At 41.9% G+C, this 27,073-nt stretch overlaps 1 protein-coding gene and 1 non-coding gene across 8 annotated transcripts in view; both read right to left on the bottom strand.

Annotated features, from left to right (window-relative positions):
* CSNK1G1 (casein kinase 1 gamma 1) overlaps positions 1 to 27,073 on the bottom strand; it is a 144,495-nt gene that overhangs the window by 54,634 nt on the left and 62,788 nt on the right. For all 7 annotated transcript variants that reach the window (XR_002830411.1, XM_023757832.1, XM_023757834.1 and 4 more), the window contains exon 4: positions 23,051 to 23,120. Coding sequence is in view for 6 of the 7 variants with exons in the window: in XM_023757832.1 (XP_023613600.1) it covers positions 23,051 to 23,120 (70 nt within the window). In the remaining variant the exon portion in view is untranslated. The remainder of the gene's footprint in view (positions 1 to 23,050; positions 23,121 to 27,073) is intronic.
* Positions 13,200 to 13,305, bottom strand: LOC111826966. Its single transcript, XR_002830422.1, has one exon. It is a non-coding gene; the product is annotated as a U6 spliceosomal RNA (small nuclear RNA).

Below are 27,073 nucleotides of genomic sequence, written 5' to 3'. Positions count from 1 at the left end.
CACACACACACACACCCATTTCAAACAAATAAAACAGCAAACTAAAAGCAGTACAGAAATACATGAAGAAAAAGTATTCACATCCCTAACGAATAATGCACATATGCATAACTAAGAATACTTTTCTGCAACTTCATTTTTAATTTAATATTACATAGCAATTTTTGTCAAGACACAAATATACCTCATTCATTTTAATAGCTACACAGTATCCCACTCTGATAAATCATATATGTTTGTTTTCCAGTACTGATGGACATTTAGGTTGTATCATACATTTGTTAAACCCATTTCCCACTGTCATCCAAGGATCTGACTCAAGCAGGTTAATCGGAGTATGCTATCCCTCTACCCTGGGAAACTGAGTCAAGGATGGATGCTTGAGCCATATCAGAACAATGATAGTAAAGTCTGGGACTCCTGTGGAACTACAGAGGAGCAGCAATCCCCCACCCCGCCCCCTCTATGATTGCCAAAATGGAAGGAGCTGCCAGACACTACTACATGAGAATAGGTAGACTGTCTATCTGAGAATGGAACTAACAGAGAAAGCAGAGTGGTGAGCAAGAGAGACAGACAAATATACCACATAACCTGAGGAACAAGGAGAGTGTTGATCCTAGATCTGGCTGGCCTAAGCTGAAACTATTGCTGGATTTCTCAATCCTACGAGCCAAGAAATTCTTCCCCCGACCCACCCTCTCTCTTAAGTGAGCTTGAACTCTACCATTTGAAAATGAGTGTTTAGACAAATATGCATACAATACTGCAAAAAATCCTTGTGCCCACATTTTGGGGCAAGAATGCAAATGTATCTGCGAACATTCCTTGAAGAGAAAATGCTAAGTCAAGGGGCATGCATATTTAACATTTTAGCATGTATTGCCAAATTGCCATAGTTCTAAATGCTCTTTAGTCTGTCTTGAGTCCTGGATCTATTTCAACAGTTAGCACTATAGTCCTATTTCTTAAGTATGCAGGCCCATGGAGTATTTAAGAATACTTTTAGAACCTGTCTTAATCCATTATTTCCAAAGCCCCAGCACAAAGTTATCTCCTACCTTCTGGAGGGTATCGCCTAGCTTTTTATCCAAATTACTATTTATATTTAAAAGTCAGGAGAATCCTTCCTATGCCACTATTCATTCAATGCTATATTTAGAAAATTTCATTCAAAAAATAGTCCAGTCACAAAAGTATGTTTTACAGTTTATGAAGTGTTCTTATACAGGTCCTCCCATTTAAAATTAACAAGTACATGTAGGTATCATAGTGAGTGATGTAGTTAAGACCTAAAACCTCAACTTTTGCCTCCAAGTCTCAGGTTCTTTTTTCTATATCACATGTACTTATCAGTGCCCTAAATTCAAGGACATCTAGAGTCACAACAAGAACTACTGAGTCACATTACTTTGATAGGAGGTTAACTGATTTTGTAAAGATCCCATAAAACATGGTCTGTATTTGAACCTAACAGGCCATCATAACATATTGATAATGTTGATAGACTATGAACTCAAGTAAATAAAGAGTAATATTTCCCTTAAGATTACATCAGGAGTGCATTAGTGGCATTTTTCTAATACAACTACCAAATAAAGCTTAATGAATTAATCATTTAGAAATTCAGGAAGCGACTTGACATATGATTAAATTAATATAGAAATTATAAAAAGCAGATAAGGATAGGTTTTCAATACCTTTGGGCCCATTTAACAAATTGTTCCCAGAAGTGTCCTAATTGAGGAAAACAAAACCCATTAAGGCACACCGTCTAATCATAGCACAGAAGCAGAGTGTCCCCTATTACTAAACTCTTTTAATATTGAAATATCAGTCCTTAAGCATCAAAATAGCCCTGGGAGAGTAAAGTACCAAGTGTCACCCTCATTTTTCTGAATAGGAAAAATAGAGAGTAAGCAGCTTGCCATAGAACCACCACCAGTCAATGGAACAGATGCTGAAGCCTGACATTTTTTTCTTATTTGAGCCTACACCCAAATCTCTCTCCACTCAAAACTGATAGGACCTGATGGAACATTCAAGATTACTTTAGCCCTGGCTGGTGAGGCTCAGTGGTAGAGAGCCAGCCTGTACACAGAAGGGTGTTGGGTTGGATTCCTGGTCAAGGACACGTACCTGGGTTGCAGGTTCGATCCCTGGCCCCAGTCAGGGCACTTGCAGGAGACAACCAATCTATGTGTCTCTTTCCACCCCCACCTTACCTTCCCTCCCTAATCAAGAGAAAAAATATCCTTGTGTGAAGAGTAACAAAAACTAATAAACAAACAAAAAATGACCTCATAATTCTGATCACTGAGGAGGCATGAAGACACGCAAGGAAGCAAAGTAAACTCATTTATCTTACAGATTTTCAGTTAGTCTGAAGAATAAATGCTGCAATGTCCCTGCTTCCCAGTTTCAAATTCAATTAAGTTTAAAGTGTTTGGTAGTCAGTTTCTCCATTCATCAAACATCACAAGTGAGAATAGAGTGCTATAGTAATAGAGGGGCATCTAGCCCTGGCTGGTGTGGTTCAGTTGGTTGGAGCGTCATCCTGTTTGATTCCCAGTTGGGGCGATCGGAGACAACCCACTGATGTTTCTCTGTCACATCAATGTCAATCTCTGTCTCTCCCTTCTTTTTTCTCTAGAATCAATAAAAAACATATCCTCAGGTGAGGAAAATAAATAAATGAGTGAATGAATGAATGAATGAATGAAAAGAGGGGCATCATAACCTTGACTGAGGGAGCTGTAGAAAGCTTCACAGAACAGGAGTCACAGGCTAACTCCTGAAGGATGATGGTTAGTTGATTAGATTGGAGGGGGAGAGTGAATCTTATAGGCAGGAATATAGAGAGCTAAAAGCACAGAGGCAAAAGCAGGGTAACAGCTCCCTAAAATTGGAAAAACTAAGACTATTTTGCTCTTACCTAGAGTTTCCTTTAATTCTGAACCACCAGTTGGTTAAGCAAATGTCTCTACAAAAATATGACAGTCGTTAATAAAGTTGAAAAGGCAAAGATAGCTGAGTAAAAAGAAGATCAAAAGAGAATAAAGAGAAAAAGGATTTATCTGAGTACTATATACCCATACTGCCCTTAGTACATCTTTATAACAGTTTCACAGTAAATATTTTCTTCTAAGCATGCACTAGGAACATACTATTGAATTATAGCAGGCAGCTCTGTCTAAAAGAAAAACAATGCAAGCCACGAATGAGAACCATAAATTTAATTTTTCTAGAAGCCACATTTTAAAAGTAAAAAGAAACAGATGAAATTAAGTTTAATAATATATTTCATTTAACTCATATCCAAAATATCATCACCTCAACATGTAATTAATTTTAAAATTACTGAGATATTTTACATATTTTTTGGCAAGTACTAACTTTTGAAATTCAATGTGTATTTAATACTTGTAACACATTTCAGGTGCTCAATAGGCACATGTGGCTAGTGGTTCAGCTCTGTAAGGAGTTATGAAAGATTAAGTGAGGCTGTCTTATGTACAAAATTGCAGCAGAAAACAGCTTCCATACTTGGCAATCTGCATGACCCATACAAAGAAGCCTTCCCTAGCCCACAACTCTCCTTCTTCTAACCTCTCCAGAACTGCTAATTCTGCTTATCTGGAGCCAATCACAGGTTGTCTCCTTTTTAGAAGGTAAGTTCATGGCAGGGTCTATTCTTGATCACCACTGTATCCCCAAGGCTTAGCCAAAACAGTACTTAACCCAACTGGGATACTCAATGAATACCTCTTTAATAAAGCCATGAACAGACACATACCTATCTCTGGACCTTAGCTTATTTTGTACTTGGAAGGCTTTCTTACACTTCTATTTGAACATGTAAACGTAAATCATACCCCTTCTTGAAATTTTAGCCTCATAGCTCTCAATAAAGCTTTCCCTATTCCAAATAATCATACACCTTTTTTCCCTTCAAAATTTCCATATATATATAAAACCCTAATATGCAAATAGACCAAACAGCAGAACAACCGAACAACCGGTCACTATGACGTGTGCTGATCACCAGGGGGCACACACATCCCACTACGGTGGGCATTGGCTGTGGCCAAATGGTGGAGCAGGTGAGCAGGGGTGCCAGACCAAGGCAGGGCACTGGTCACTGTCATCGGGCGAGCCTCTGGTGGTTACTGAAAATTCTTTGCTCCTGTGCGCCGCAATCCTGCCAGGTGCTTGCACCTGCTGCTGGCATCTGGCGCCAGTCCCAATCGCTCAGCGCCATCAGCGGGTGCGAGCAGCGGCTGCCGGCCCTGATCACTCCTGAGGGCTTCTCCACCTCCCCCTGCTCCTGAGAGGCAATCAGGGCAGCAGCCGCTGCTCACATCCACTGACAGCACCAGCCCCACTCACACCTGCTGCAGGTGCCAGCCCTAATTGCTCCACGCTGTCAGTGGGTGCGAGTAGGGCTGGCGCGGTCAGTGTGTAGGAGTGGTGGCGGCGGGAGCGGGGCTGCCGGCAGACAGGGGATTGGGGGCGCGGTGGGAGGAGCCAGGCAGGGGCACGGAGGATGGGTCGAGACCCACCCCTGTGCCCACTGCAGCCTCATGGCCCACAGTTCCTTTCAAGGTGCACGAATTTATGCACTGAGCCCCTACTGATATTATAAGTTCCTTAAAAAAAGAACATTCCATTGTTTTAGTTTGCATTATAGTTACTTAGACACATCAGTATCAACCATACCTTCTAGTTACCTAGACAAAATTAGAATAATACCTTACAATCAGTAAACATTAAATTTTCCTTCTAATGAGGCCCTAGTCTCCTGAAGGGCAGAGACCATCTTATTTATAACTCTGTGACTCTCAAATTAATGAGTGCAATGCTATGAACACAGATGATGCTCATTATGTTTTAGTTAGTGAAAACATTATCTCCTTGTATTATAACTGAAGTAATTACTATTAGTAAGAGACTGCTACGGGCTAGTAAGGAATGAATTAAAGCAATCTATATATATAAAAGCCAAGTGACCAGAACAACCGGTCGCTATGATGCACACTGTGGTGGCCAACCGACCTGATTGGGGCCCCAATTAGGCCCCCTCAACTTCCCGAAGTCCCTCCCCCTGGCCAGCCCGGACCCTGACTGGCCCTCCCACCCCAATTGGGGGCAGGGCTGGCCGGCCAACCGCCCTTGGCCCCTCCCCCCCAACAGCCCGACCCCCATCGTGGCAGGTGGCCAGACCCCACCTATACACAAATTCATGCACCAGGCCTCTAGTATGAAGTATAAAGAAAGAGAGAAAAGTTAAAAGTGTGCCAAACTGTTGAAAGTATAAAGAATGCAGAGGTGTACAGAACGAACAAATTCTTCTTTTAAGGGGTGGAATATAAATTACTTGCTTAGGAGCTGTGGAAAGATGATAATAGAACTGGTCACAAATGTTAAAAATTAACCTTTTTGTTGATCTTTGTCTTATACATGCTTATAGATAAGTTATATGCTACATACAGAGTAGGGCTTAGCTAGCAAATAGATAACTATTTTAATAGTAAGGTCCTGAACGGTTTTTCTCAGTGGTTAGAGCATTGGCCCGCAGACCAAAGGGTCTCAGGTTTGATTCCTGGTCAAGGGCACGTACCTTGGTTGCAGGTTCAATCCCTCACCCCAGTTGGGGCACAAGCGGGAGGCAACCAATTGATATGTTCCTCTCACATTGAGATGTTTTCTCTCTCTCCTTTCTCTCCCACCCCTCTCCCGTCCACTCTCTCTAAAAATCAATGGAGAAAATATTCTCAATTCTCAGGTGAGGATAAAAAAAAAGTAGGTGCATGGAGTTATCTATCTTTATGTAGGGAGTTATCTATTTTATGTAGTTCATTACTAAAACTTGGGGAAAATATTCTTTCTCACCAATGACAATGACAGACATAAGGAACAAATTTATTAAGTTTTAATACAGCCCTAGCTAGTTTGGCTCAGTGGACAGAGCATCAGCCTGCGGATTAAAGGGTCCCAGGTTCGATTCCAGCCAAGGGCACATGCCCAGGTGACAGGCTCAATCGCCAGTAGGGGGCGTGCAGGAGGCAGCTGATCAATGATTCTCTCTCATCATTGATGTTTCCCTCTATCCCTCTCCCTTCCTCTCTAAAATCAATAAAAATATTTTTTTTAAAGTTTAAATACAAAACAGTGGATCCATGCCTCCACCTTCTCATAACCCATGGGAAAAATTCACTGCAATCACTCATCTTTTTCATTCCATAGCTTTAGGGATATTAAATATATGTTAACTTTCTTCTTAATGATTAATCTTGACAAACTATGAGTTAGGAGGAATAATGATTGAGGACTGTGGTCAGTCCTATAATGGTCAATAAGCTTACTCTAGCCCTTAGTTTGGACCGAAACTTCATGGATCTTTGAATCCTTAAATAAGCATTCTCTAATCACAAAGCCATTCTTAATGTCTAAAGAATGGCTGTAAGCCCTGGCTGGTTTGGCTCAGTGGATATAGTTTGTGCCTGGGGACTGACGGGTCCCAGGTTCGATTGTGATCAAGGGCACATGCGCAGGTTGCGGGCTTGATTCCCAGTGTGGGTTGTGTAGGAGGCAGCCAATCAATGATTCTCTCTCATCATTGATGTTTCTCTCTCTCTCTCTTTCCCTTCCTCTCTGATGTCAGTAAATTTTTTTAAATGTTAAAAAAAGAAAAGAATGGCTGTAAGATGGAAAAAAGGGAAACATGCAGGTACATAGTAAGAGAGGTGTGAGTTAAGAAGGAAAAAATGTCCTAGAATGGCATCAGAGCCCAGAGGGTCTGTGTCTATTTATAAGCAAGCTCCAACTGACAGGCTTCAGTGATTGACCTTTGCCAAACCTTTGCCTTCATAAGCACTCTACAGTACAATTCTCCAGCCCAGTCCGCTTACATATGTTACTTGAGTTTATTTTTGAAACCTAACCTTCTATTTTTCATGAAGTTCCTTAAAGACAAAATCCAAGTAACATATTCTGCCTTCACACTGAGCAAACATCTCCAGCAGTTCTGCACTTTGCAAAACAACACACTGAAAAGGTGTTAGTGCTCTGTGTTACTCTGTGTTGTATGCAGGCCAATTTCTATAATAAACTCACAACACTCTATTTGCAATTCAAGAAATTATTGGCCCAACAAGTCTTCACCAGCAAAACATTTAAAATAGAATTCCTTCCCTTCTCTCCCCAAAGGAAGAGGGACAAATTTTATGTATGTGATTACAGGTAATACTCTATATGCATCATGTGACTTAGAGCTATTTGAAAGTTTTAAGGGGCAGAGAAGTGCCACACGGGGTTTGGCTCTAACAGATAAGCTAGTCTCTTATAGCATTAGATATGAACTTTTTTGCTTATATTTCACTGTACCATAGAGTACCTTATTAGCCATAATATGAGAAATGTGTCTCACTGCTCTAAATAATGGAAAATACACATAAAGGACACAATCACAGAATTTATCCTAGTTCAGAAGTGTTCCTTTTTTGGCTAACTAGTATAACTAGTTAATAAAGGTCAAGGTCATATTTCATCCTTGGAAGAACAGATAGAAATTCATGGTATTATCGCCACTAAATTAGCTCCATTAAAGACTAGCCATTATTAGTATTGTGTGAATAACACCTTTCCAAGCCCACTACATGAAACAACTCTTTCTATTTTTTCCTCACAAAATTAAGCATTAGTCACAGATTGGACTTATGTTGTAATATCAAGGGAAGCATTTAAATGTCCTTTTAAAATGTAGGTAAATTTGAAAACAAACATGCACATATACTCTTTAAAAGGAAAAGATGGTAACCACACCACACTTTTCACTGTCTGAAGTTTGTTCCATACACATACGGCAGAGATACTATTCTTATATCAATCTCAGGTTCTTGCTACTGATTCACCAACTCAAGCACACTTTTATATTTAGGTTCTGCTCCCTATGAGGAACAACAGTGACACTGGTGCTGCTCCTTCTGCAAAGAATACACACAAAGGCTTAGATATTTTCAAACATCCTCCTCACCCTTTACCCAGAGAACAGAACTTTAGACCTTTTTGTTTTGAATCTGAGGCTTCTGCTGTTGCTTTCATGTTTACTTATTTCAAATAGGCCACTCACACTGAAAGGAGCAGGTCCTTCAAGGGTGAAAGCTTGGCAGATGTGGCTTACATCTTAATTCATTATTCCAGACCCCTGCAAAGTATGAGAAGGTCTGCCTCTGTTAACACAGGCCCAAAGCAGGTTTTTCCCCTAAGATTATTCTTTTCTTTCTCCTAAGATTATTCTTGATGGTTAAGTACAATAAACGTAAGCACAATTAGTTGTTAGAGGTAGTTTTCTTTCTGGGATTCACTGCCCTATGCCAGGACACCACACTTGTTTTCAGGCTCTACTCCCCACTTTGAGAATCTCAAGATGTTGAATTGTCTTAAGGAAAAATGTTTTGCTTTTTAGCAAGTGTTGCATGAAGAGAAAAAAAAAGTAACATCTGGAAGCTTGTCACACTAATGACTGTTTTCTCCCAGTTCTCAAAGCCATATTCTTGGAGAACCTGCTCCCTGCTGAGTGGTAAGGTTTACATGGCTTTGTACCTTTTGAATAAGGTACCTGGACTAGTACTGAAAAGCTGTTCCAAGCAGAATCAGCCAGTCTCATTTCCAGGAACTTGCAATTTGGACATACGGCTCAAGTCAATCTCTGCGGGTGCTTAAATTGAAAGGGGCTACATGAGAGACCTTTTCCTACTAAATGTAAGGAGAAGCCGAGAAGGCTGGTAATATGAAGAAAATGAAGAGGGCTAACAAAAGCTGAGGCAAGGAATTTTATGACCCTCAGCAGAAGGAGAGTCAAAGTGTCAGAGTCTAGAAGAGTTGCACAGAAAGCCAGGGACAGAGAGCAGTTGTCTTGGTTCTTAGAGGCAAAAGTGCTTTGTTCTAATCTCCAGTGAGACCTGTATATTTCCTTCCTGGGTTCCATGCCATGTCCCCGAGATCTTCCAGTAAATCCTCCTTTTAGATGTAAGCTAACTGGAATAGAGTCTGTTATTTGTAGTCTGTTATTTGTAATCAAAATAGTATTGACTAAGACACATATAATTGCTCATCTTCCTCCACTGTAACCAATGTATCCTGAATACTCACTATGTGCAAGACATTGTACTAGGTGCTTTAGGGAAGGAAGGAAAAAAACAAAAGATAAATACTAGTAAGATACAGATTCTGCCCTTTGGGAGCTTACAAGTAGAAAACAGAGAGGTTTCTAGCTACCCTGATACTAGGTTAAACCTTTCAAAAATATTAGTAAAATGAAGGAAGACTATGATGTGAAATGGCATAAAAACCAAATTTACTTACTAAAAATTGTTTTTAAATGTATTTTAATTGCTTTCAAAGAGGAAGGGAGAGGGAAAGAGAGAAACAACAATGAGAGAGAATCCTTGATCGGCTTCCTCCTGCAGGCCCCTACCGGGGACCAAGCCTGAAACCTGAGCATGAACTGTGACCTCCTGGTTCATAGGTTGATGCTCAACCACTGAGCCACACCAGCTGGGCTGCTTACTCAAATTTAACAATATATGCTTGGCTGAAAAAAGTTTAAGAAAATAAAAAACTACCATAAAATATTTTGCAGATATATACCTTATTATATCAACTCTGTACCACTGTATACTATATACTATACCTCATGCTATGCAGCACTTACTTACTAAACCTGATCATAATACACAAATCCAGTTAGATTGCATTTTATTCTTATAGGCAATCTAAGGGATTTTTGAAGGCTGATTATGCATGATTTTCGCCTGTGTGCTAACTTTATCTCCTGACCTCACATATCACAGTTCTTAGGAAAACTATCACCCTTGAAATCTTAGCATTTTATATAAGATCAGAGGCCCGGTGCATGAAATTCATGCACTGGTGGGGTCCCTAGGCCTGGCCAGCGATCAAGGCCAACTGGGGGCAGGCTGATCAGGGCCAGGCCAGAGAGGAGGCGATGGTTGCGGGCTGGGCGTGAAAGGAACGGATGCCGCCGCCGCCATCATTTGTGCCCTGCCACCTAGCGGTTCCCCGCCTCCTCCCCCCCTCTTACCCTCTCCGCTGTGCAGCCACTCAGCTCGCAGGCTGATCGGGGCCTGATGGCCAGGGGGAGGGACAGGGCATGGGAGGTTGGCCACTGGCCCCAAGGAGGGGAGGGAGCTGGCCCTCAGCCCCCCTGGCAAAAGGGCCGCATCCGCTGCCACCCACCTCTGGTTCCCTGTCCCAGCCCGGGGGCCAGGGGAAGGGACCACGGGAGGTTGGCTTGGGAGCACACTGACCACCAGGGGGCAGCTCCTGTGTTGAGTGTCTGCCCCCTGGTGGTCAGTGCATGTCATAGCGACTGGTCATTCCAGTAGTTCCAGTCACTTAGGCTTTTATATATATAGATACCTAAAAACTAGTACATGTGATCTTTGACAGCTGGGTGGTGGTCTGATTATTTGAAAGTTTATTAGGTTATCCCAGCAGCCAATGAACTGAAAAATGGTGTTCTGAGAGGTATCTTAAGATTTTGAATAAAGCCTCTAGACTCAAATTAGGCCACCAAGTCCCCAAAGTGTCAGTGCCTCAATATAACAAACTATCACATAGATAGGCCCCACCAACTTCTTTTCTAGCATTCTTTTATTATGTTCCTAGAATATTTTCAATATTTCAATTATTTTTCAATTGTAATATTCAATTTGACATTTAACTCATCTTACTCCTTTACTATTTCATCTCTCAAATCCATATCCTATATAATAAAAGGCTAATAGGCAAACTGTTCCCTCGACCTGGAGTTTGACCGGGAGTTCAATCGGGCCCTTCCCCCGACCCCACCCTCAATTGGGCTTCCCCCACAATTGGGTGCGGGGCCGGCTGGACCCTACCCATGCCCAAATTTGTGCACCGGGCCTCTAGTTGGATAATAAAGCTAAAAGAATCTCAACACTGTTTGAAATTTATACCTTTCCATTTGATAAACAGATTCCCAATCTTATCTTTAAATCAGAACATTTTTAATGAAAAATATAGAAATAAAAGACCAATGAAATATACATGGTAATAGTAGCTAAGTGGAGAAAGTAAATCTTTCTTTTATATATTTTTCCAAACCTTCAGTGATATTATTTTTCTCCAGCACTTACAGAATTTTTCAATTGGAAAAACATTTTTTTCCTTTGGCCAAGCTGCACATGGATAATTAAAAACTCCTTCTCTAAAGTTACTTTTTTATTTTTTATTTTTTTTAGGGAGCAGAGTATGAGATCTAGAGTGCTACCTTTCCTGAACTGCAACTGTTAAGAATGGAGCTAAGCAAACAGCTGACAAGCTATGATCCCTCCTTCAATTTGATTGCATCTACATAATTCTTTAGCTGCTGATGGGCTATTTATGTCTGACGATTTGCAATACTATAGCCACTACACTGATAACAAACAAACATAATTCTGAAACTCAAGGGGCTTATATTCCAGAATTTTTACCACAGAGTAGATGCTTGGAGTTTATAAGTACTAGTAAATATACATGTCTCTAACTGTATACCATATCCATATAGAAATAATTTGAGGGACTTTGTTCTAATATCTTAAATTATTCATTCATATTTTTATTCTGCTTCCTTAACACAGTTAATGAAGAATTGTTGGCATAAGCAAATAAAGACCAGGAATAGAACCTGCAACTCAGTGCATGGGACAATGCCCAACCAACTTGTGTATCCTTCCTCTTTGAGGGCACTGATATTCACTAACATTCCCATACAACAATAAGCCTTATTTATGATGTTTCAGTACTTTGGCACTAGTAACACCGCTTCCTTTGAGGATTCATAAATAAGGGCAGTTTTAGTAAGGACCAAACATTAACGGGACCAGTTGGCTTGGTCCTTGAGCAATAGTTTCAACTCAATTTTACAGAACAAAAATAGGTATGGCAATTTTATCTTTTTTTTCTGGGGTTCAAGGTAGCTGTGGCCAAGTGTCCCCTCCAAATTGGCATAAAAGGCTATGGAGCTATGGAAGTAAAAGTACTCCTTTTCACCAAGGAGGCTCGAATGAGAATAACTGTATTTCAACCTGACCACATTCAGCTCCTCGGAAAGAAACAAACACCTCACTCAAGATCACAGATATGCTGGGTTCACAGTAGCCAGAATTCTGCTGCATTGAGTCAGAGAAAGTAAGTACGAAGTGACCATTGCTTTAGAACCCATCAGAAATTCTTCAAAAAAGTGAAACTGTTATCTCTTCATTCTGATATTTCTTAAAGCTATGAGAAATGTAAATAGGATATTTCCATTTCTACAGGAAAGTTAGATCTTCAGTTTCAATGTAAAACAATACTGCCTTGTGTTTACATAGCACTTTTCCCTTAAGAATTCAAGGCCTTTACAGACATTACCTCATTCAACCCCAGCAGGTCTGCAAACCTGATAAGAAACAGCAGGTTTTCCTGTTGTATGAAAAAGGAAACTGAGGCATGGGCACATGGTTAACACCTAAGTCACAAAGAAACAGCTGGAAAAACTGGGCTAAACTTTTCTCCTCGCTCCAATTCTTGGCTGTCTCCACTTATTCACACTGCCTGTACTTAGAGAGGACAAGTGTCTAAATCTCCATAGTCGTCAAAATGCAATTTCAAGGCTGCTCTTTTATACTAATAAAGATCAATTTTCCCTAAATTTAGTGGTTTTTGTCTCCTTCATCTATAATACCCCTGGCAGAGAGATTTCTGAAAACTTATACATGACAAGAAAGGGTCCAGATTTTACTTTCTTTTACTGAGATCACCACTTTATCCTTTCTTCTCATTAAAAAAATGTCTGCCTAACTGGAGACCAAAAAGTTTTTTCTAAATTCTTTAAGCACTTCTAAGTACTGGATATCTAAGTTGAGGCATGTTACTTGTTCCCAACTACTCTTGTTATATGATTCACTTATATTTTAAGTAAAATTCCCATCTTTCCAGTGTCTCTTCGGATGTTCTTATTTTTAATTTCCTGTTTACCGCTTCCTATGTTTGCCCAGCTTGTTTACAATGCACTCCTCAAGAAGTTCATATTATCGAAGGGTTTTGCCAATTTCACACTTTATGATTTTCTTCACATTTATGCTTTATTCCTTTGTTGAAGCAGAACCATATTCTTTTTGAATATTTTTTAAAATATGGAACACTTCACAAATTGCATGCCATCCTTGCACAGGGGCCATGCTAGTCTTCTCTGTATCATTCTAATTTTAGTATATGTGCTGCTGAAGTGAGCACCATGTTCTTTTTAATTTAACAGTTGCCTAGATTTGAAGCTCTTCTTTTGGTACCAACTGGCATCTCCTATGCTTTTTGATGACATATAAAACCATTCCCTCCCAGAAACTCCAAAACTGCAAAGCCCAATCAGCTCTATAAACACTTTCTTTAGTCACAACATAAAGGTTTCAGTGGGTTAAAATGGCTTGCATAGGTTGCTCTGAGCCTCTCAGTTGTATAGATGGCTCATGTATTCAACATAAATGATTAATTTGTTTTGGAAAGAAATATTTCAAAACCTAGATCACCAAAGGCCATAAAACATTTTGGAGGTAACAAAGGCAGCCTTCTATGGCATAAAATTTGGGGGCACCCAGTGAAACAGAAAATCTTACTCTTTCACACTAGAGGGCGGTTCTGGGCCTTTGCTTCAATTAAGTATTTTTATGGCTTTCTTCCACCACTCTATTATGATTAGGTAAGGGGTAATGGGTTAAAGGGCCCAGGCATCTGCTAGGTATATGTATATATATGCACACACAAAACAAAAATCTATAATATTTGTTCTAGTTCTGTGAAATATACCATGGGTATCTTGATAGGAATTGCATTGAATCTATTGTACAAGAAAAAACATAGTTTGCCTATTGTGTGACCTTGGGGTAAGTCAGTTACTAAACTTCCCTGTGCTCAAAAATGGGAAAAATGAAATAACATATAAAGTACCTACTGGGTACTTAATTTCACTTGCATTCTCTGTTCAATGGGCTTTGTTACATTATAAAATTTCAATAAGTATCTTGCTGTCTTTTTTTTTTTTTTTTTTTTGAGGACTAACATATCCTTTGTAAGAAGAGAGCCAAAGCAGAATGGTCATTAGCAGATTAGAATAGCTGCTGGATAGCCAGGACATGGCAGCTCAGGGTTAGATCAGCTATTTATTCCTACAGCCCTTGAGAATTTTTCCCAGGCAGGTTGCTACGTAGAAATGGAATTAAATGTTTAACCAGAGCAAGATGAGTTCCTCCACTACTATTAGGATCTCTCAATATAATTAAGAAGGGTGCAGAAGCAAAGAGATTATCGCAGTGTCCATTTATATTATAGTCGGCCTGGTCCAAATGCTAAGTGAAGTGGTGGGAATTTTTAGTCAAAGTACTAAAGTAGGTTATTTATTACAAATGTCAGAGCTACTGTTCAAAATTACTGTTCTTAAGAAATAGTTATTTCTGAGAAAAATAATAGAAGGCAATTGTATAGCTCCTTCTTCCTAAATCAGAGGCCTCCACCATATTTTATCTACTTGCATTCTCATTTCTATATCTAGAGTCCTATTTTCTTGCCATTTGCCTATCTCCATTCTCTTTCATTTGTTTCTGTCCTTTCTAATTCATTTCCTCTCCCTCCCTTCTGTCATTTCTGCTGCATACTTGGTTCTATTTATTTATCTTTTATTTAATTACCAAACATATATTATACTAGGCCATTATCACGTGGCCAGCTCATGTTTAGCTAGGAACCTTCCTGCTCATACTGTCTTATGTTTAGGCTTCCTGTTGTGTTTAGCCCACTGGTTTTGCCTATCTCTGCTGCAAACCTGTCATCCATCAATCCTGTTCCTGTGTGTTAGGATACAAGCAAAGTGAGTAGTAGCTATCCTAATATATAAAAACCCTGGGTCTGTAATGACCAGTTACAACCGGAGGCAGACCAACCGGAAGTCCTGCAGTCAGCACTGGGTTGCTGTGGCGACCCAGCACTGCGGCTGCAGGCGAGGTGACCTAGCACTTACTGCTGAGGAGGCTGCAAATCATTCCCGGAAAGAGGCCTGAAGAGAGAAGCAGGGACTGATCTAGAGCCTCTGTGGCAGCTGTAGATCAGCACTTGCCTCTCTCTTCCTATCTGTGCCTGGCCAGCAGCTGATGAGCCCCACCTTCCTGATCAGGCCCTGTTGATAGGCCCAGAAACACTGAATAACATAGGAACCAACCAATCAGAACCAAATGTGAGTGCTGTGAAGAACCAATAGCTGTCTAGGAGGCAGAGCTTTTGACGCTGACTGGCATAGAAACCGACCAAGCAGAACCAAATTGGCCAGCAGAGGAGGGCAGTTGGAGGCGAGATCAGGCCAGCAGGGGAGGGCTGTTGAGGGCAAGATCAGGCTGGCAGGGGAGGGCAGTTGGAGGTAAGATCAGGCTGGCAGAGGAGGGCAGTTGGGGAAACCGGACCTGCAGGGGCGGGCAGTTGGGGGCAAGATCAGGCCGGCAGGGGAGGGCTGATGGGGGCAAGATCAGGCCGGCAGGGGAGGGCAGTTGGGTGCAACCAGGCCAGCAGGGGAGAGCAGTTAGGGATTAACAGGCAGGCAGAGGCAGTTGGGGGTGAGATCAGGCCAGCAGGGGAGGGCCATTGGGGGTGAGATCAGGCTGGCAGGGGAGGGCCGTTGGGGGTGAGATCAGGCCAGCAGGAGAGGGCAGTTAGGGGTGATCAGGCAGGCAGGCAGAGGCAGTTAGGGGCAATCAGGCAGGCAGGCAGGTGACCAGTTAGGAGCCAGCAGTCCCAGATTGCGAGAGGGATGTCCGACATCCCCCAAGGGGTCCCCAGTTGAAGAGGGTGCAGGCTGTTCTGAGGAAACCCCCCCTCCATGCACGAATTTTGTGCACCGGGCCATAAATCCTATATAATAAAGCGGGAATATGCAAATTGACCATCACTCCACCACAAAGATGGCTGCACCCACAGTGGAGGCCGAGTTCCCATATGAGCCTTAAAGAGCAATCAGCAGGGACCTGAGGCTGCTGCGCCTCCCCACCCCATTGGGGGTAGACAGGGGACCTCAGGCTGCGCCCCCCACCTGGCAGGGCTTGACAGGGGACCTCAGGCTGCGCCCCCCACCCTGGCGCCAGGCCGGGGGACCTCAGGCCACGCCCCACACCCAGCAGGGCTTGATGGGGGACCTCAGGCCATACACCCTACCCTGGTGCCAGGCTGGGGGACCTCAGGCCATGCCCCCCACCTGGCAGGGCTTGACAAGGGACCTCAGGTCATTCCCCCCACCTGGCAGGGCTTGACAGGGGACCTCAAATCGCACCCCCCACCCTAACACCGGGCCAGGACACCTGAGGTCGCACCCCCTGCCCTGATGCCAGGCCGGGGGACCTGAGGCCGCGCCCCCCGCCTGGCGGGGCTTGACAGGGGACCTCAGGCTGCACCCCTCGCCCAGCGGGGCTTGAAGGGGGACCTCAGGCTGCTCCCCTCGCCCCGGGCCAGGGGACCCTCAGGCCATGCCCCTTGCCCAGCAGGGCTTGACGGGGGACCTGAGGCTGTGCCCCCTTCCCAGCGGGGCTTGACAGGGGACCTGAGGCTGCGCCCCCATCACGGCACCGGGCCAGGGGACCTGAGGCTGCGCCCCCTGCCTGGCGGGGCTTGACAGGGGACCTCAAGGCACCCCCCCCACCCCGGCCTGGGAGACCTCAGGCCGCAACCCCCTCCCCCCCGGTGCTGGGCCAGGGGACCTGAGGCTGCATCCCCCCCACCCAGTGGGACTAAACAAGGGTGGGATCGGCCAGGTCTGGATCTAGCCCAATGTGGGGGGTGGGGGTGGGGGTGGGGGCTGGCCGGATCTGGATCTCGTGTGATTTTGAGGCACATGTGGGTGGGCGGGGACTTGATCCTGGGTCCTGTGGTGCGTCCCAAACTCTGACAGAAGGAAGATTTTCATATACATTTTACTCATTTTCTTTCATCTCTGACACTTCCATTATAGAGAAAGGGCAAATAGCAATATTAAAATATTTCCTCTAATTAATCCCATTTTAATGTGCACAAATTTCGTGCACCAGACCACTAGTGTGTGTGTGTGTGTGTGTGTGTGTGTGTGTATGCCTAATATGCAAATTTTCCCTACGGGAGTTCAACCGGGAGACCGATTGCTCGCTATGACGTGCGCTCACCACCAGGGGGTGGCACAGAATGAAGGCAGGCCCTGGCCAGCAGCCAGCAGCCAAGGAAGGGAGGCCCTGGCCAACAGCCAGAAGGGAGGCCCTGGTCGGCAGCTGGAAAGCCCTGATCGGCCCTGATTGCTGGCCAGGTCTAGGGACCTTACCCATGGACGAATTTTGTGCACCGGGCCTCTAGTATGGGATAAAACAGCTGTGAGCTGGGAAAATGTTAAGTTGACTATGTATATACTCTCTTAAGTAAAAGGACTCTGAGAGCATAAAAACATTCCCATAACAGGAAAGTAAGTTTGAGACTTACCATGGTGACTATCATACAATTAACACAACACTGATGACTGAAGAAAATGATAAGAAAAATAAGAAAGATGGTTACAACTCACAGGGTGCTTTCTTCTGCTGATTCCAAGGCTTACAGCTTTAATTACCAAAATGAAATACTGCTGTTCTTTCTTGTGAAGCTGGATCATTGTACCAAACCAATACTAAAGCTACCAGCAGGGCAGGCAAGTTCCAGGGAATCCAGAGTCAATATTTAAGTCCGTGACTCCTAATCTTGTGTACTCAGAACAACCTATAGAAACTACATCTGAAAAGCATAATTATGTCCAATGTCAAAGTCTATTGTACCTTGAAAAATCAAAACACAATGATGTAAGAAGGAATGAAGCAGAACTGAAGAACGTATTTGGTTTAGAAACAGAGAACATCTAAAACTTTGACTTTCCAATAATCAGGGAAAAATAACATTTCTCATAGTCAATTACATATAGTTAGAGTCACATTTAAAAGTTTTTCTCGTAATAAATTTAGAAATTCTCCAGTAATCCCATGTTCAAACCATAATTTGCAAATAAAAACCTACCTTGCCCCCAGCCATCCAATGATGGGAAACACTAGATAATGTCCCCATTTTGATTCATGGCTCATTGGATGTCCATTTTGCCAGGGTTATATTTATAATATAATTAAATTCTAAAAAAATAAGTTTATATTTTCTGAAACTGAGGAAGATATCAGGTATAATATATGTCTGTGTCATGATGTTTCTTGTACAGTAATATGTGGTCTTTGAGAGTTTTTTGGGGTTTTTTAGTTTCTTTTTTTTAAAAAAATGTATATTTATTTCAGAGAGGAAGGGAGGAGAGAGAGATAGAAACATCAATGATGAGAGAGAATCACTGATCTGCCTGCCTCCTGCAGGCCCCCTACTGGGGACCGAGCCCACAACCCAGGCATGTGCCCTTGACCAGAATCGAACCCAGGACCCTTCAGTCCACAGGCTGACACTCTGTCCACTGAGCCAAACCGGCTAGGGCTTTTAAGAGTTTTTACTACCCTTGTTGGTTTGGTTCAGTGACTAGAGCGTTGGCCTGTGGACTGAAAGGTCCTGGGTTTGATTCCAGTCAAGGGCACATGCTCAAGTTGCAGACTAAATCCCCAGTAAGAGGCATGCAGGAGGCGGCCAATCAATGATTCTCATCATTGATGTTTCTATCTCTCCCTCTTTCTTCCTCTCTGAAATAAAAAAAATATATTTTTTAAAAAGTTTTTTTTTAATACAATCTTAGAGTTCAAATAGGTCTTTAAAAGTCATGTATTCTAGGCCCTAGTCAGTTTGGCCACTGGATAGAGTGTTGGCCCTCAGACTGAAGGGTCCCAGGTTGATTCCAGTCAAGGACAAATACCTCGGTTGCAGACTCAATGCCCTGGTCTGGGCATATGTGGAAGGCAAACAATTGATGTGTCTCTCTCTCTGTCTCTCCTCCTCCCTTCCACTCTCTCTAAAAATTAAAAATAATAGAAAAATATCCTTGGATGAGGATTAACAAAAAAAGGTAATGTAGTCTAACTTTTTTTTTTTTTTTTAAATATATTTTATTGATTTTTTACAGAGAGGAAGGGAGAGAGATAGAGAGTCAGAAACATCGATCAGCTGCCTCCTGCACATCTCCCACTGGGGATGTGCCTGCAACCCAGGTACATGCCCTTGACCGGAATCGAACCTGGGACCCTTCAGTCCGCAGGCCGACGCTCTATCCACTGAGCCAAACCAGTTTCGGCTGTAGTCTAACTTTTTACCCAGTGCACAAATTGGCCTCACAACATCCAGAATGTATAACTGTTCAACTTCTGCCTGGAAACTGCCCTCCCTCTAAGAGACAGGAAATCAATCTTATTACATAAAACAGCTTACTTCGGTTCACAATTTGCTTTTTAGTTCCTAAAGAAGGGGTTCAGAAAGAAAGGGAACAAGGTATTGCATCACTTTACTATCAGTTGTTGAACTTATGCTTGAAAACGTTAACACACAGCTCAAAGAAATGGGGACAGAAACCAGTTGCTTGGTGATGGAGGAAGGTAAGAGAAAGACCATAAAGAGTAAGACCATAAAGCCACTGCTGCAGGGCAAGAGTTGCTTCTTACAGTCTGCCTGGCATGGCTCAGTGGTTGAGTGCCAACCTATGAACCAGGAGGTCAAGGTTTGATTCCCCATCAGGGCACATGCCTGGGTTGTAGGCTTGATCCCCAGTAGGGGTTGTGCAGAAGGCAGCAGATCAGTGCTTCTAATCATTGATGTTTATATCTCTCTCTCCCTCTTCCTTCCTCTCTGAAACAAATAAAAATATATTTTAAAAAATTGCTTCTTAACAATTGGTCATCCATCTCTGTTTGACTACTCCTAGCCATAGAATTTATTGCTCTTTAAGGTAATTCATTGTTGGAAATCCCAGAGCATTGGAGGTTCTTCAAATTTGGGCCAAAATTTTGCCTTTTTTATTTCCATGGAACGCTGTTGAGCCCTCTGTTACCAGCTCAGAGGCATTTGTAACAACTGTTATACGCTGCCCCCTCTACCACTCAACAGCAGCAATGGCTTTATGGTCTTTCTCTTACCTTCCTCCATCACCAAGCAACTGGTTTCTGTCCCCATTTCTTTGAGCTGTGTGTTAACAGTCTCAGGCATAAGTTCAACCAATGATAACAAAGTGATGCAATACCTTGTTCCCTTTCTTTCTAAACACCTTCTTATAGGAACTAAATAGCAAATTGTGAAATAGTAAGCTGTTTTATGCAGTAAGATTGATTTCACAGAGGAAGGGAGAGGGAGAGAGGTTGAAACATCAATGATGAGAATCATTGATTGGCTACCTCCTGCACGCCCTTTACTGGGGATTGAGCCCACAACCCGGGCATGTGCCCTTGACTGCAATCGAACCTGGGACCCTTCAGTCTGCAGGTCGATGCTTTATCCACTGAGCCTAACCAGCTAGAGATGAAAGGCAATTTTTTAAAAATTTAAAACAAAGTTATCTTTATTGTTTAAAGTATTACAGATGTCCCCCTTTTTCCCCATCGACTCCCTCCATCCAATGATCTACCTATCTATACTAATAAAAGGGTAATATGCTAATTACAATGGACATCCTTCCAGATGTCCTTCTGAACAAAGCCACAGTGGCAGGGGCCAAGGCAGAGGCAGTTAGGGGCGATCAGGCAGGCAGGCAGGTGAGCAGTTAGGAGCCAGCGGTCCCGGATTGTGAGAGGGATGTCCGACTGCCGGTTTAGGCCCAATCCTGCCTAAACCGGCAGTCAGATGTTCCCCGAGGGGTCCCAGATTAAAGAGGGTGCAGGCTGGGCTGAGGGACCCCTGCCTCCCCATGCACAAATTTCGTGCACCGGGCCTCTAGTCCTATATAATAAAAGCCTAATATGCTAAGTGTCCGGTCGTCTGGTTGGCCGTTCAACCAATCAAAGCATAATATGCTAATGATATGCTAAGGCCGTTCAACTGCTCGCTGTGACGTGCACTGACCACCAGGGGAAGACATGCAACCGGTCAACCAGTCGCTAATACGTGCACTGACCACCAGGGGGCAGATGCTCCAACTGGTAGGTTAGCTTGCTGGTGGGGTCTGGCTGATCGGGACTGAGTAAGACGAGTCGGACACGCTGTGGAGCCCTCCCGCATCCCTCCCCAGCCCCAATCATGCACCAGGGGGGTCCCTTGGCCTAGCATGCACCCTCTCACAATCCAGGACCCCTTGGGGGATGTCAGAAAGCTGGTTTCAGCCCGATCCTGCAGGCCAGGCTGAGGGACCCCACTGGTACACAAATCTGTGCACCAGGCTTCTAGTTTAATAATATTTTCAGTGTATGTAGAATGCCAAAACATCAAGAATCTGCAATGCTCTCTCTCTTTTTTTTTTTGGTAATCCTCACTCGAGGATCTTTTTCCATTGATTTTTAGGGAGAGTGGAAGAGAGAGGGAAAGACAGAGAGAAACACATGGGTTGCCTCCTGCACCAACCCCCACCAGGGCCTGGGCCTGGGAGGAGCCTGCCACCAAGGTATGTGCCCTTGACTGGAATCTAACCCGGAACCCTTTGGTTCGCAGGCTGACGCTCTATCCCCTGAGCCAAACTGGCTAAGGCTGCAATGCTCTCTTGTATTTGGGGATAGTATGAACCCGGCAGCACAGATGTCATCCCTATTAACAGGTTCATTAGATTTGGGGGCTCCATATTGAAAAGGGAACATTGGCCTGATCTGGTTCATTCCTCTGCAAACTGGCCTCATCATTTTCCTTAGGCCCACTCAAACTTCTAAGTTAGGCTGAATCTATCATGTTTCACCTGTGCCCTAAATTTTTGAAAAATGTACAAATATGTTTATCATAAGTGAGTTGTGATAAATATCATGGTGAAAGTTACAGCCAACTTTAAAGTTTAGTTCTATGCACTCAGTTGGCAATCTTAAATCCTATGCCAGGCACACTCCATATTTAAGGATACCATCAATGAACAAATAGTATATACTAAGAGGCTACTGTGAGCAAGAATGCTTGTTAGGTTCAATGAAAGACAAATGCCTATCCTCGTTTGCTTTGGTTATGACTATGGCTGATTATTGCATGGTCAGAGTATAAAACAACTTTAATAACACCAAGAGGCTCTTATAGAATTCTCTATATTCTAAGGAAGTGTAACTCAAATTCCTTCAATAGTACCTTCAACAGTGATACTTGAAATAGAAACCATTCAGTCATTCACATAAAACTGTCACACTGAGGAAAGCACAAAGCAAAGGAATGTCTACTAATATCAAGCAATGCTGAATCCCAGCACTGAAGGATTTAATCTTCTGTGAGAAGTATCCTATAGGTACAACCTCCTTAAGGTTGGTAACATTTGCTAAGTCAAGATACTTTTCTGGAAACCAGGAAGGTATTTTAAAAATTAGAGCTTTTAGGCATGTTTAAAAAATTATAATCTTAAATTTTTTAAATCCTCAAAGAACATAGGTTATTACAATTATTTAGATAGGTCTTCCAAATTAATGAGGAAAAATGAATAAAATGATAGTGTTATGGTATTTCAGAACATGTATTTTATAGTATGTCTTTAAAATGGACATATAGTCTCAATATGGTAAAATATAGCTTGTAAATTAGCAACCACTCTTCTTTTCTGTTGGTATACATAAAGAGATGGAAAGAGAATAAGTAAACTGCCAAAAAGCAAAACTCCATACCAGGTATATTTCAGGTGGGTGAAAGCTTTCAAAGGTTGGTTTACAGGTACAGTAATAGCATCACAGATCCCCAATCAATTCAACTGCTCCTCCAAGAGCCAAAGAGCAAGTAGCTTTTTAACTATGTTTATTTACCTACCTATGTTTATTTATTTACCTAGCAAGCAGAGGAGATATGTGTCTGGTATGAGAGTAAAGTTAAGAAAATGTGCATATTTTAGGGCTTCCAGTAATCTGTATTTTAGTAAATAGAGAAAACAGCCTTCACTTACCTGTACTGCCAAGCTGTTTATAAAACCTGTACTCTAAATGAAGCTGTGGAGCACGTGATTTTATTGGTTCCTGAAACCCAAAAAAGATATATCAGATTTAGACAAGTGGAATTTTTCTATTCTTAGGTTTTCAACACAAACCAGAGTTAAGACCACTTAATATTTATTTATTTATTAACTATTTTTTTTACTTTAAATAATTTTTTATTCTTCAATTATAGTTGACATAATTATATTACAACCCAGTGATCAAACATTATACAAGTTACCAAGTGATCATCCCAATAAATCTCACACCAATCTGACACCATACATAGTTATTATAATATTATGGGCTATATTGTCTATGCTGTACTTTACATCCTGATAACTATTCTGTAACTACCAATTTGTACTTCTTTATCTCTTCACTTTTTCATCTATAAGATCACTGAATAATTTAGAGATGATATCTACATATGATAGCATTTTCTTACCACAATTTCTCTCTGAAATCACAGCTAGGGAGAAGATGAAACTGAATTACATATAATTCTTTCCATAGATATTTAAATAAAAAATACTCTGTATGAGCCATCATTCAAGGATAGCTCCCCCTCATCATCAAGTGTTCTCCTGAAATGTATTATCCTAGGAAACCAGATGTCAAATCTTTTCATTAACTACCGGCATGTATTTCCTGCTTGTTTTATTATGAACTTGGGCTAATAAAATTTTATTATTTTTAGGAAAATAATATATGCTCAGGAAGAAAATTTCAAAAAACACAAACATTAGGAAGAAACTAAAAATAATGAGTCCCTATCCCTTTACAGAGAAGCACTATTAACATTTTGGTGAATGTCCTTCCAAATATTTGCTTATATATACAAAATAGACTAAAAATTTTTTTTAATAAGTGAGATCATGCTCCATTTGCTGTTCTGTAAATGTGTCTTTATTTATTTTTTTAATTTTTAAATATATTTTATTGATTTTTTACAGAGAGGAAGGGAGAGGGACAGAGAGTTAGAAACATCCATGAGAGAGAAACATCGACCAGCTGCCTCCTGCACATCTCCTACTGGGGGTGCGCCCGCAACCAACGTACATGCCCTTGACCGGAATCGAACCCGGGACCCTTCAGTCCGCAGGTCGACGCTCTATCTGCTGAGCCAAACCGGTTTCGGTTGTAAATGTGTCTTTAAATTCAACAATGTGAGAATGACATCTTTTCATGGCAGGAAGTAAAACTGTATATTATTTTTTTAAATCCTCCCACAAGGATATGTTTTTATTAATTTTATCTATCTATCTATCTATCTATCCATTAATTTCTTTATTTATGGTTAATCCTCACCCGAGGATATTTTTCCATTGATTTTTAATTTTTAGAGAGTGGAAGGAAGGGGGAGAGACAGAGAGAGAGAGACACATCAATGGGTTGCCTCCCGGGTTGAGCCTGCAACCAAGGTATGTGCCTTTGACCGGAATTGAACCCAAAACCCTTCAGTCTGCAAGCCGATGCTCTATCAACTGAGCCAAATGGGCTAGGGCTTTTATTAATTTTAGAGAGAGGAGAGAGGGGAACATCGATGTGAGAGAGAAACATTGATTGGTTGCCTCCCATACACTCCCCAACTGGGGATGGAACCCACAACCCTTTGGTGCATGGGATGATGCTCCAACAGAAACACTCAACCAGAGCTGTATATTATTTATTTATTTTTGTGTATATATATATTTTTAAAATATACTTTATTGATTTTTTACAGAGAGGAAGGGAGAGAGATAGAGAGTTAGAAACATCGATGAGAGAGAAACATCGATCAGCTGCCTCCTGCACATCCCCCACTGGGGATGTGCCCGCAACCCAGGTACATGCCCCTGACCGGAATCGAACCCGGGACCCCTCAGTCCGCAGGCCGACGCTCCATCCACTGAGCCAAACCGGTTTTGGCTGTATATTATTTTTAATGGCAATAGTACTCCTCTGTATATATGTATGTACACACACATGAATTGCTTTCAGTTTTCAATATTATGAATAATGCTGCATAAAAATTGTTTATGTATATTTAGCTTTATACTTAAGAAAATTAGATTATACAAAGAAAATTTGATTATACATGCAATTAAAATATGTAAACAATATGGTGATTAAGTTTTCAAAAATAGAGTTTCTAAAGACCCCAGAGATAAAGTAGCTAACTATCACACTTTGCTCTATAACAAAGTTCAAGAATTGGCTGGTTAATTATTCTGTATTGACAGTACACCAGGCAATTAGGTAATAAGAAAATCAAACACTACCCTAAAAGATATACCTGAATACTCATTAGGATGGCTATTATCAAAACCACAGAAAACAAGTATTGGTGAGGATCTGAAGAAACTGGAATCCTTGTGCAATACTGCAAAATGGTAGAGCTACTATGGAAAAGAGTATGGCAATTTCTCAAAAAATTAAACATGAATTACCATATGATACAACAATCCTACTTCTGGATATTTACATAAAAATATCAGGACTCAAATTGATTTTTAAAAAATATATTTTTATTGATTTCAGAGAGGAAGTGAGAGGAAGAGAGAGACAGAAACATCAATCATGAGAGAATCATTGATTGGCTGCCTCTTGCACACACCCCACTTGGGGAGTGAGTCTGCAACCCAGTCATGTGACCTGACAGGGAATCGAACCGTGACCTCCTGGTTCGTAGTTTGACGCTCAACCACTAAGTCACGCTGGACAGGCTCAAACTGATTTTTGTACACCCATATTCATACTGACATTATCCCCAAAAGTCAAAAGGTGGAAGCAACTTGGATATCTATCAACAACTAAATGGGTAAACAAAATGTGGGTACATTTTGTTTCACACATAAGATGGAATATTATTCAGCTATAACAAGGATATTCTGACACATGCTATAACATGGAATGAACCTTGAGGACATTATGCTAAATGAAATAAGCTAGTTACAAAAGGACAATACTGTATCATCCCACTTACAGAGTCATCAAATTCATAGAAACAGAAGGTTGAATTTTGGTTGCCAGGGGCTGGGGGCAGAGGAAAATGGGGAGTTAGTGTTTAATGGGTAGAGGATTTCAGTTGACAAAGATGAAAAAATTCTGGAATGGATGCTCAACAATGTGAATGTACTTAATACCACTGAACTGTACACTTAAAAATGGTTAAAAAGGTAAATTCCAGCCGAAACCGGTTTGGCTCAGTGGATGGAGCGTCGGCCTGCGGACTGGGGGGTCCCGGGTTCGATTCCAGTCAGGGGCGTGTGCCTGGGTTGCGGGCACATCCCCAGTGGGAGATGTGCAGGAGGCGGCTGATCGGTGTTTCTCTCTCATCGATGTTTCTAACTCTCTATCTCTCTCCCTTCCTCTCTGTAAAAAATCAATAAAAAAATATATTATAAAAAAAAAAAGGTAAATTCCAGATATCAATTTCTTATCAGATATGTGATTTTCAAATACTTTCTCCCTCCCATTTCCTGGGTTGCCTTTTCACTCTGTTCAGAATCTTTTGATATTATATAAATTTTTAGTTTTTATAAAGTCCACCTTATCTATCTTTTCTTTCTTTCTTTTATTAATCCTCACCTGAGGATATTTTTTCCATTGTTTTTTTTTTTAATATATTTTATTGATTTTTTACAGAGAGGAAGGGAGAGAGAGGGGTAGAGAGTTAGAAACATCGATGAGATAGAAACATCGATTCAGCTGCCTCCTGCACGCCCCCTACTGGGGATGTGCCCGCAACCCAGGTACATGCCCTTGACCGGAATCGAACCTGGGACCCTTCAGTCCGCAGGCTGACGCTCTATCCGCTGAGCCAAACCAGCTAGGGCTCCATTGGTTTTTAGAGGGAGTGGAAGGGAAAGGGAGAGAGTAAGAGAGACACATTGATATGAGAGAGACACATCAATTGGTTGCCTCCTGCATGCACCTTGAACAGGGCTAGGGATGGAATCTGCAACCCAGGTACATGCCCTTAACTGGGGAACAAACCCGAGATCCTTTGG

Source organism: Myotis lucifugus, unplaced genomic scaffold (genome assembly GCF_000147115.1).
Source record: "Myotis lucifugus unplaced genomic scaffold, Myoluc2.0 scaffold_115, whole genome shotgun sequence".
Taxonomy (NCBI): domain Eukaryota; kingdom Metazoa; phylum Chordata; class Mammalia; order Chiroptera; family Vespertilionidae; genus Myotis; species Myotis lucifugus.
Note: the sequence above shows the minus strand (reverse complement) of the source record. Positions and strands in the feature narration are given on the sequence as shown.